The sequence below is a fragment of the Macaca mulatta genome, chromosome 17 (genome assembly GCF_049350105.2).
Source record: "Macaca mulatta isolate MMU2019108-1 chromosome 17, T2T-MMU8v2.0, whole genome shotgun sequence".
NCBI classification, from domain to species: Eukaryota; Metazoa; Chordata; class Mammalia; order Primates; family Cercopithecidae; genus Macaca; species Macaca mulatta.
In genome coordinates, this window is record NC_133422.1 from 72,504,387 (window position 1) to 72,516,992 (window position 12,606).

A 12,606-nucleotide genomic window follows, 5' to 3' on the forward strand; every position below is an offset into this window, starting at 1 on the left:
ACTGGTACCATTCCTTCTGAAACTATTCCAAACAATAGAAAGACAGGGGCTCCTCCCTAACTCATTTTATGAGGCCAGCATCATCCTGATACCAAAACCTGGCAGAGACACAACAAAAAAAAGAAATTTTTAGGCCAGTATACCTGATGAACATTGATGTGAAAATCCTCAGTAAAATACTGGCAAATTGAATCCAGCAGCACATCAAAAAGCTTATCCACCACGATCAAATCGGCCTCATCCCTGGGATGCAAGGCTGGTTGAACATATGCAAATCTATAAATGTAATCCATCACATAAACAGAACCAATGACAAAACCACATATAATTATCTTAATAGATACAGAAAAAGCCTTTGATAAAATTTATCACCCCTTCATGCTAAAAACTCTCAATAAATTAGGTACTGATGGAATGTATCTCAAAGTAATAAGAGCTATTTATGACATACCCACAGCCAATATCATACTGAATTGGCAAAAGCTGGAAGCATTCCCTTTGAAAACTGGCACAAGACAAAGATGCCCTCTCTCACCACTCCTATTCAACATAGTATCGGAAGTTCTGGCCAGGGCAATCAGGCAAGAAAAAGAAAGAAACGGTATTCAGATAGGAAGAGAGGAAGTCAAATTGTCTCTGTTTGCAGATGACATGATTGTATATTGAGAAAACCCCATTGTCTCAACCCCAGATCTTAAGCTGATGAGCAACTTTAGCAAAGTCTCAGGATACAAAATCAATGTGCAATAATCACAAGTATTTCTATACACTAATAGTAGACAGCCAAGTCATGAGTGAACTCCCATTCACAATTGCTACAAAGAGAATAAAATACCTAGAAATACAAGAGATGTGAAAGACCTTTTCAAGGAGAACTGCAAACCACTGCTCAAGGAAATCAGAGAGGACACAAACAAATGGAAGAACATTCCATGCTCATGGATAGGAAGAATCAATATCAAAATGGCCATACTGCCCAAAGTAATGTATAGATTAAATGCTATCCCCATCAAGCTACCATTGACTTTCTTCACAGAATTAGAAAAAACTACTTTAAATTTCATATAGAACCGAAAAAGAGCCCATATAGCCCAGACAATCCTAAGCAAAATTAACAAAGCTGGAGGCATCATGCCACCTGACTTCAAACTATACCACAAGGCTACAGTAACCAAAACAGCGTGGTACTGGTATCAAAACAGATATATAGGCAAATGGAACAGAACAGAGACCTCAGAAATAATCCACACATTTACAACCATCTGGTCTTTGACAAATCTGACAAACACAAGTAATGGGGAAAGGATTCCCTATTTAATAAATGGTGCTGGGAAAACTGGCTAGCCATATACAGAAAACTGAAACGACCCCTTCCTTACACCTTATACAAAAATTAACTCAAGATGGATTACAGATGGATTAAAGATTTAAATGTAAGACCTAAAACCATAAATAGCCTAAAGGAAAACCTGTACAATACCATTCAGGACATAGGCATGGGCAAAGACTTAAAACACCAAAAGCAATGGCAGCAAAATCCAAAATTGACAAATGGGATCTAATTAAAGAGCTTAGGCAGCCTACTGAATGGGAGAAAATTTTTGCAATCTATCCACCTGACAAAGGGCTAATATCCAGAATCTATGAGGAACTTTAACCAATTTACAAGAAAAAAAAAAACCCATCAAAAAGTGGACGAAGGATATGAACAGACACTTCTCAAAAGAAGGTATTTATGTGGCCAAGAAACATGAAAAAAAGCTCATCATCACTGGTCATTAGAGAAATGCAAATCAAAACCACGAGGAGATACCATCTCACACCAGTTAGAATGGTGATCATTAAAAAGTCAGGAAACAACAGGTGCTGGAGAGGATGTGGAGAAATAGGAAGGCTTTTACACTGTTGGTGGAAGTGTAAATTAGCTCAACCATTGTAGAAGACAGTGTGGCGATTCCTCAGGGATCTAGAATCAGAAATACCATTTGACCCAGTAATCCCATTACTGGGGATGTACCCAAAGGATTATAAATTATTCTACGATAAATATACATGCACATGTACGTTTATTGTGGCACTGTTCACAACAGTGAAGACTTGGAACCAACCCAAATGCCCATCAATGATAGACTGGATAAAGAAAAAGTGGCACATATACACCATGGAATACTATGCAGCCATAAAAAAAGGATGAGTTCATGTCCTTTGCAGGGACATGGATGAAGCTGAAAACCATCATTCTCAGCAAACTAACACAGGAACAGAAAACCAAACACTGCATGTTCTCACTCATAAGTGGGAGTTGAACAATGAGAACACATGGACAGGGAGGGGAACATCACATACCGGGGCCTGTCAAGGGGTCGGGGGCTAGGGGAGGGATAGCATTAGGAGAAATACCTAATGTAGATGATAGGTGATGGGTGCAGCAAACCACTATGGCACATGTGTACCTATGTAACAAATCCTGCACATTCTGCACATATATCCCAGAACTTAAAGTATAATAACAAAAAAATAAAATAAGGAAAATTGGTGAAAAAAGTATTGAGGTAGGGAAACTCCACAGTTGACTAACTAGTGGCTCATTTCTGTCGGGGCTGTGGTGTTCATGGCTTTTTACATACATGGTAGATGGCAGCTATGAGTTTCTCATCTTAAGAACACTGAGGGCTGGTCATGGTGGCTCATGCCTGTAATCCCAACACCTTGAGAGGCTGAGGCAGGAAGATCGCTTGAGCCCAGGATTTTGAGACCAGCCTGGACAACATAGGGAGACCCTATCTCTAAAAAAAAACTTAAAAAATAAAATAGCTGGGTGTGGTGGTGCATGCCTGTGGTCCTAGCAACTCAGGAGGCTGAGGTGGGAGGATTACTTGAATTGAGCTCAAAAGGTCAAAGTTGCAGTGAGGTGTGTTTGTCCCACTGCACTCCAGCCTGGGTGACAGAGCAAGACCATGTCTCAAAACAAAACCAACAAAACCACAAAACAGTGATTCTTTATCTTGTGACTTTTAAAAAACTGCTTTATTGGAATATAATTAATATGTAAACTGCACTTAAAATGTACAATTTGATAGACTTTAACATGTATATATACCCAGGAAATCATGACCACAGTTAATGTGTAGTGAACAGATTTCGACACTTGAGGTTTCCTGTGGCCCCTTGTTTTCCTTATTCTTTCCCTCCTGATCCTTGCTACCTCCAACCCAGGCAACCCCTGATCTGTTTTCTGTCAGTTTAGATTAGTCACCCAGACTGGAGTTCAGTGGTGCAATCTTGGCTCACTGCAACCTCCGCCTCTTGGGTTCAAATGGTTCTCTTGCCTTAGTCTCCTAAGTAGCTGGGATTACAGGTGCATGCCACCACGTGCAGTTAATTTTCATATTTTTAGTAGAGACGGGATTTCACCCTGTTGGCCAGGATGGTCTCGATCTCCTGACCTCGTGATCTGCCTGCCTTGGTCTCTAAAAGTGCTGGGATTACAGGCATAGTACATTTTTTATAATTTTTTATCAATAAAGTCACAGAATATGTACTCTTCTATTTGTTTGTTTTTGTCTGGCTTCTTTCAAGCTAGATAGTTATTTTGAAATTTGTGTTATTACATGAATCAGTAGTTCATTTTTATTGTGGGAGCTGTTAGATTTCATCATTGTAACCATGTCTTGTTTATCCAGTCATCTTTTGATGAGCACTTGGGTTGCTTTTAGTTGTGACAAATAAAACTGCTGTGGGCATTTATGTTTAAGTCTTCATATGAGAACATGCTTTCATTTCCCTTGGGTAAATACTTACAACTTGAGTGTCTGGAACAGAGAGTAGGTGCAGGTTAACTTTTAAGAAGCTGCCAAACTCTTTTCCAAAGTGGTTTCACCATTTTTCATTTCCATCACCAGTGTATGAAGTTAACCAAATCTTCCTTAACACTTGCTATGGCTAGTATTTTTCATTTTAGCCATTCTAATAGGTATGTGGTAGTATCTCATTGTGGTTTTAGCTATTTTCCTAATGACTAATGATGAACATCTTTTCATATAGCTGTTTGCCATAATAGGTCTTCTTTGGTGAAATGTGTAATCGAACCTTTTGTCTATTTTTAAAATTGAGTTGTTTACTATTTGTAGTTTCATGTTTTCTACATAAAAGTTCTTTGGTAGATAGATGATTTGCAAATATGTCTTTCCCAATTTGTGGTTTATCACTCATTGTTTTAGCAATGTCTTTCAAAAAGAAAAGTTTTTAGTTTTGATAAAGTCCAATTGATATTTTTTTCTTTTATGGATCATATTTTCAGTCTTATAAATTGTATCTAAGAAGCATTTTCCAACTCAAGGACACAAATACTTTTACCTTTGGTTTCCTATAAAAGTGTTATAGTTTCAAGTTTTACATTTGTCTGTGCTCTATTTTGAGTTAGTTTTGGATATTGTTTGTACTGTGGATCAAAGGTTTTTTTTTTCCCCCCCGCATATAGATACCCATTTTGTTCCAGCACCATTTATTTAAAAGACTATCCTTTAAATTGTATTTTACTAAAAATCCTCCATATATGTGTGGTTTTATTTCTGGGCTATTTTTTTCCACTGATCCGTTTATTTTTATGCTACACTAAACTGTTTTCATTACTGTCATGAGCTTCAGTCAGTGGTATAGCTCTCCATTTCTTTTTTAACATTTGTTGGCTATTCTAAGATCTTTGCATTTCCATATGAATTTTAGATCATCTACATTTCTACAAAAAATGCCTGCTGGAATTTCGATTGAGATTTTGCAAATTATGTGGACCAATTTAAGGAAAATTGACATCTTAATATTTAGTTTTCTTAGGAAAATGGCATGTCTCTCCAGTTATGTCCTCTTTAGTTCTCAGAATGTTTTGTAGTCTTCAGTGTTCAGGTCCTACGCATCTTTTGTCAGATTTATCCTTAAGCATCTTACGGTTTTTTTTTTTTTAAATGCCATCGTAAATGAAAAGTGAAATTTTAAAAATATGAATTTGTTTGTTGTTAATATATGTAACTATATGATTGACTTTCCTACATCAATCTGGTATCTTATAATCTTGCTACTAAACTCACTTATGCTATTATCATTTTTGTAGATTCTTCAGATTTTTTTTACATAGATGATCGTGTCATCTGTGAATAAAGACAGATTTACTTCTTTCTTTCCATTTTAAATGTTTTTGATGTATTGCCTGATTGTATTGGCTAGGATCTTCAGCAGAGTGTTAAATAGAAGCAATGAGAGCCAATGTCTGTGTCTGTTTTCTGATATCACAGGCAAAGCGTTCACCCTTTTACCATTCACTATGCTGTTTTTGTAGATGCCTTCAATCAGGTTGAGGATGTTTCTTTCTGTTTCTGATTTGATGAGAATTTTTATCAGGAGTGGATGTCAAATGCTTTTTTTTTTCTATTGATATTATATACTTTTTCTATTTTAGTTAATCTAGTAAGTTATATTGATGCTTGAATTTGTACTGACTTTTTACTTCTGATATAAGCCCCACTTATTAATGGTGAAGTATGCTAATGATGAAGTTAGACTCAAGTTACTGAAATATTTAGACTTTTTACATCTGTGTTCATGTGTGATACTGGCTGTTAGTTTCTTAATTTGTAGTGTTGGATTTTGGTATCAGGGTAAAACTGCCCTAATAGGATGTGTTAGGATGTATTCCCTCTTCTTCTGTTTTTTTGGAAGAGTTTGTGAAGAACTGATGTTTTCTTTAAATATTTGGTAGAGTTTAGCAGGAAAGTGTTCTGGTCCCAGACTTTTTCTTTGTGGGTAGTTTTTTATTTTTAATTACTTTTCTAGCTATTTACTTTAACTTATTTGTATGCCCATGTTTAAGGTGCATTTCCCGTAGGAAGCATATACTTGAGTCTTTTGTGACACTCCCCCCTCCCTTTAAATATGAGGAAAAACTTGCCCGCAAGTCCATCAGATGATTTTCCCTCAGTTTCTTTTGGCTAGGATTGTATGTGGGGCTTGGGCCTAAACCAGTCATAGGCAAAGGGGAACAATGAAAATACCGTGATTGGCTTAGCCCGGTGCCTCTCAAGATGTGGTCTCCAGACCAGTAATATTAGCTTTACCTGGAAACTTCTTAGAAATTCAGATTCCTTGACCCTATGCATCAAATTTAAGGGATGTGGTTTAGCAATTTGTCTTAACAAGATGTTTGAGTAATTTTGAGACATGAGACATTGAGAATAACTGGCCTCGACTAGCCTATACTTGTGAGCAGGGAGGAGTAGCCTGTACCCGACAGTTTAGGGTATGTTCCTAGGAAGTGGAAGGGATTATTCCTACATAGGTAGGTGATAATCTTGCCATAGGACGACTGAGGTGGGGCCCAAGAATATGAATTTTTAACTGATATACTCTTGATGGAGTCACGACTGTGCAACACACTCTAAGGAAACAAAATAATATATTGGACTTACAGTTAAATCCATTGAGATCTATATTTTAGAGTCCTCATCTGTAACTGGAGTGAGCAAACTGTCCCAAGGGCAAATCAGAGCTGTTGCATGTTTTGTATGGTGGGTAAGATACGTTTTTACATTTTTAAATGATGAAAAAACATAAAAAGAATGGAAAACTATGGGAAATCCAACTTTCAGTGTCTATAAATCAATTTTAAAGGAACATAGCCATGTTTATTCACTTACATATTGTCTAGGATGCCTTTGGACTGGAATGGCAGGGCTGAGTAGTTGTGACAGAGATCATGTGGCTTACAAAGCCTGAAATATTTACTTGCTGGCCCTTTACAGAAAACGTTTGGCAATCCCTGATCTGTAAGAATAATTTACCAAAGAATAGTACATTCCCCAACTGTCTTGGACAACTGATAAATTAATAGGTGAACGTTTTGTCTAGAACAGTAAAAGTGTGAATGATGAAGTATGTTATTTCAAGAATATGTGCATATTAGAATTGTGGTAGCTTTGTTGGAAGGAAGATTACTTTAGATTTATAATTAATGTAAGCTTATAATAGTGAGATGTCATGTATTAGAGCCAGCAGTTTCGGGGAGGTAATTCACCCTTCCCCCTTTTTTAGTTAACTCTTACTTATTCCTCAAGATAAACCTTTTCGTATAGCCCTATCACTGAAAATATTCTAAAATCTACATTAATATGGCATATTAATGAGAGAAGCTTTTTTATAACCTGCAGTGCTTCTGGGTAGTTATTTTGCATACTACTCATTACTGTGTAATGGTGTAGGTGCTAAAAGTACTCTTCCTAAAACATATCTTTTTAAAGCTCTTTGGCTTTAATGAAAAAGAAGCATATACCAAGGTTAGTATAGATTTGAGACAGGAGAAATATGTGATTATGTAAGGGTTCAAAGAATCAATTGACTGGCTTTTACGGGTGTTTAGACTTATTTTTTTAAAATACACAAGATTTGCCTTGTTTGTCACATCATGTTTACCTTCATTAGCCCAAGTTTACCAAAGATTCTGTTGCGAAAGAGAAAGATGAAAATGTTTATTTCTTGACATGTCAATAGAGATAGTAAGATCATGATAGTGCCTTTTTAGGGCTAGTTTAGTAAAAAAGAAAAGAAAAGAAAAGAAAAGCCCTTGATCTCTGATGCTGAAACACACAGTTAGGGGAAAAATTGTTAGACCTTTTTTTTGGAAGTTCTTCTCACCAGGCTACAGGAAGTGTCATCTTCTATTTGGGTATATTTGCCTGTTAAAAACTATTTCTGATACTTTGAAGTGATCAAATATGAGTTGTGTTTCTATGGAAATTGTTAAATACATGTTGCTTTCCCCAGAGAGAGGTACTCTCTGTGTACCTATATCATACCTATAATGTAGATTTCTTTTTTTAAGGTTATATGTTGGCTCTTCAAAGACGTTCACCTCATCAGAGAAATCCCTGACTCCTTTGCAATGGTGTAGACATGTCCTAGATAACCCAACTCCTGAGATGGAAGCAGCAAGACGTTCCCTGTGCTTTAGACTGGAGCAAGGTAATTGTGAATGTGTGCATTTACATTCTGCAACTCTTGTCACTCTCAGTGCTACTTTTGTTGCTGGTTTTGGAATAAACATTTCAATTGAAAATTTTTACCCTGAGGTGCAGCTGTTGCATGCAATTAGCTTCACATGTATTACACATCAAGCTTTCTCAATGTAGGATGTGTTTAGTTTTGTGCTTGTTTTTAGCCATATTTTTAGTTTGCTTTGGTTTATACTGCAATGCAGGAACACACATTTTATTTTATTTTATTTTTTCTGTTTGCAAATATACCAGTCAATAAAATGGTCAGTTTTCAGTGCTCTGGGGTCGGTAACAAGGTTGTGTGGCTGGCTTCTAAGGCAGAAAACAGGGTTTCCTGGGGATCTGAGTACTGACCTTATTGAATGCCTTTAACATTTAGTTGGATGTATAACTGAAAGTGCTAACCTTTAAAAACTAAGACATCTTCATATTATCTGTAACATTAATTAACTTATGGAGCCTAACAGAAGTTTAAATTTTAAAAAAGGGCCGTTGGAAAAACAACAAAAATGAGTGAGTGGTACCTTGCTGTTTGATGCAGGGAACTACTTGAAGCTGTAATTATGTAGGCTTTTGACTTGTCTGTTAACCTCTGGGCATCTGTTTCATCCTCTGGGAACACTTTCTATTCCATGGACCACCTGCCTCCAAATCATACATGAGCTTGAAAGTACAGATTCCGGAGCCTCCAGATTAAAGAATCATACTGTCTGAGGGTAGGGTTGGGGAGTCTGCATTGACAAGTTTACCAGTGTGATTCTCATGTACACTGATATTTGAGTACACTGCCCATGAAGCTCTTCGAGGATAACGAATAACATATTTGGACATAAGAAAAAGTATAATAGATAATGCTTCTAGAGCTCTTAATTCTGTAACATTCATTACCTTTACATTCTTGACATCCTTCATCTTATTCAGTCTAACTGAACTCACCTTTAGAGGTGAGAAATACTCAGTTTAGAGAAGTTCCCAGTGTTACAAGGCAGAATGATACTCGGGGACGGAGTCAAAGCCAGGGTCTCTCTGACACCAGAGACTCCATACTTAACCAGTATTCTGTACTGCTGTATTGGCATGGTCATAAGTAAATATCAACAGAAATCTGCTTTAAATACTTGGAAGGTGGGATGAAATAGTGTATCTTATTAACATTTTAACTAAAATGAAACAGGTGGCTTAATAATGGAAAGTTGAAGAGCAGTGTAGGGACAAAGGCATGTTAGGGTTAAAACTTTGGTGATAGATGCTTATCTAACAGAGCAGCCATCTCAGAGTTGGGGGCTCTAGTATTCATTCTGTTCCCATTTACCTCAGTGACTCTAAGAAAACGGATACGGTTTGGCTGTGTGTTCCCAGCCAAATCTCATCTCCATTTGTAATCCTTACATATAGAGGGAGGCACCTGGTGGAAGGTGACTGGATCATGGGGACACTTTCCCCCATGCTGTTCTCGAGATAGGGAGTTCTCATGAGAGCTGATGGTATTAAGTGTGGCACTTCCTCACTCTTTCACTTTCTCCCTCTCCTGCCACCATATAAGGACGTGCCTTGCTTCCCCTTTACCTTCCACCATAATTGCAACTTTCCTGAGGCCTCCCCAGCCATGTGGAACTGGGAATCAATTAAGCCTCCTTTCTTTATAAATTACCCAGTCTCAGGTAGTATCTTTATAGCAGTGTGAGAACAGATAATACACAAACCATTAAATCCCTTTGTACTTAACTCTTTGAAGGGTTATAAAGACCATTCCTAAGTCTCCTTACTTAATCCTTGACTCAGTGACTTATATCTATATTTTAATATAAGAATTTGGCTCAATAATTTGAAGTAAAATTCAAAATGAATTCAGAATTACAGTCCTTTATGTCAGGGGTCAACAAACGTTTTTTGAAAGAAGACAGTTAATATTTTAGATTTTGTGAGCTACATAATCTCTGTCATGACTGTTCAACTTAGCCATGCCCAGAAAACAATGATCAATGCAGAAATTAATGAATGAAGATGTGTTCCAATATAACTTTACTTACGAGCACTGACATTTGAATTTTGTGTGGTTTTTCACATGTCACAAAATGTATATATTTTTCCCAATTATTAAAAAAATATAAAAACCTTTCTTAGCTGGTGAATTATTACAAAAGCAGGGGTGGGCTGGATTTGGAGTACCTTCGGCCTTACCCACCCCGGCCTTATGTCATTTGCACACTAGATAGATTTACATATAAGGTTAGATTTTTTTTTTCTAAAAATAGAAGAGAAACTTTTAAAAAGTAAAAATAATCCTAATCGGTGGTTGCTATTAAGATATTAGACTAAGTGCTTCATTATCCGATTTTCCTTTCATTGATGTGGAGCTCAGGCAGAATCGTGAGGTCATGAGGATGTGAACTGGCATACTGCAGTTTTGTTCATGATGTAATTTATTTAAACGTCCTGTAAAAGTTTAGAGAACGACTTTTTCAAAATCAAAATTAGTCTTTTACTTAATTTGTATATAAACTCAAAACTTCTTTTGCTGTGAGACTAAATGTTTTTATTCCAGAGATCCATAATCCACAATCCTGTTGAGATAAGAAGTAACCAATTAGGTTGTTTACTGGAGAAAATTCTCTTTTTTAAAAAATTCAACTTGTATTTTATAAAATATGTCTATAGTTTAAAAAATAGTCTTACAACTGTTATAAGACAAATATCAAATTGCTGCCCTAATCTCTCATGCCCCTTTTATTTCCCAGAGGCACTTAAGAAAAGCTCTTTGTTTTGGTTTTACTGTTTACTTCTCTTTTTAAATTCCATGTTTATATGGCTATTGCTTTGAATTTTTCATTTTAAACATTATCCATTGGCTTTTAACTTTGGATGGTGAAGATTTAATTCCTTTACGCCTCACTCCTATATTTTTTCTCTGCATGTCCTTTTTATGTTACCTTTTACCAACTTTAGGGGACGTCAGTATTTATTATGATAGAAAGTTATATTCAAGCCATGCAATATTTTATCATTTCTTTTTCCATCTAACTTTTTTGTTTTGGAGACAGATTCTTGCTCTGTGCTCAGGCTGGAATGCAGTGGCGCAATTTCAGCACACTGCAACATCTGCCTCCTGGGTTCAAGGGGTTCTCGGCCTCAACCTCCTAAGTAGCTGGGATTACAGGTACACGCAACCATGCCTGGCTAATTTTTGTGTTTTTAATAGAGATGTGATTTCACCATGTTGGCCAGGCTGGTCTTGAATGCCTGATCTCAGGTAATCCACCCACCTCGGCCTCCCAAATTGCTGAGATTACAGGCGTGAGCCACTGTGCCCAGCCCATCCAACATTTTTTTTAAGAATTCATTGGAAAAAGATGCTTAGTTTTGTTGTTGTTGTTGTTGTTGCTGCTGTTATAATTTATAAGACAAGGTCCTTGTCATTAATTTATCCCCAAATTCTCCTCATGAACCATCCGCAGTATGAGACACATAAATCCAAGAATTTTGTTTTGTTACTGTTCCTTCAGGCAGCGCCCTGTTCTCTTACTCTAATTAGAACTAGTCATCTTTAGCTTCTGAAGAGCCATCATGGTGGGACTTTATTTTCCTTATTCTGGGAATTCCTCTGGCCCCTCTTCAGTGCTATATTACCTGCTTCTGAGATACAAATACTTTCCTTTCTATTCCATTAAAAGAAAGGAATATTTCTGCATTTGCTTTTTTGGGAGAGCAGAGGGAAAAAGGATATGTGGGAGGTAAATTCTGAGAACCTCCTGTGTTTGAAAATGTCTTTATTCCTACTTTCACCCTTATGCAGGATTGTTCTTTGGGCTAGGTATAGAATTCTAGGTTAAAAACCATTTCCCACAGAGTTTAGAAGGCATTATTCCATTATATTTTAGCTTCGGGGTTGCTTTTGAAGTCCGGCACCGTTCTCATTTCTGATTCTTATTTGTGACCTTTCTACCTAAAATAACATGAATATTTTAGAATATTGTCTTTTATTCTTGGTATTCTGAAATTTTGTTTATTTTGTGGGTGCTAGAAACTTTAGTTCTGCAAAATTTCTTGCATTATTTCTTTGTATTCATACCCCTCCGCCCTTGTTTTCTCTATTCTTTCTAGATACTCCTGTGGATCAGAGTCGCCTGGATTGATGTTCAAATTTTATATTTTTCTCTCTCGCTTTCTATTCTTATCTTGTTGTTGTTGTTGTTGCTCTACTTTCTTGGAGATTTAAAAAAAAAAAACACAACTTCTAAACTCTTCTGCTGCATATTGAGTGACTTCTATGTACCAGGTACCATTGTAGGTGACGGAGATGCATCAGTGAACAGCACAGATATTAAGTCTCTGCCCTCATTAAGCTCACCTTCTAGTATTCAGATTTTCACTTAGTCCTCCAGATCTGTAAGGTACTTTTATTTGTGTTTGTATCCTTAAATCTAGTGGCTTTCTGTTTCAGTTTATTCAGGTAATGAAGCCTGTCTTTGATAAAAGTAGGAGAGGAACAGTTGCCTGAGCAGGCAGGGTGGGGAGCTGGAGGGTTTTAGTGCTTTCCTACAGATTTTCAGTTATCTGGTTTTTTTCA

At 36.8% G+C, this 12,606-nt stretch overlaps 1 protein-coding gene across 2 annotated transcripts in view; it reads left to right on the plus strand.

The window, feature by feature from the left end:
* SLAIN1 (SLAIN motif family member 1) overlaps positions 1-12,606 on the plus strand; it is a 66,539-nt gene that overhangs the window by 12,539 nt on the left and 41,394 nt on the right. For both annotated transcript variants that reach the window (XM_028837620.2, XM_028837621.2), the window contains exon 2: positions 7,868-8,007. In XM_028837620.2, the coding sequence (XP_028693453.1) occupies positions 7,868-8,007 (140 nt within the window). The remainder of the gene's footprint in view (positions 1-7,867; positions 8,008-12,606) is intronic.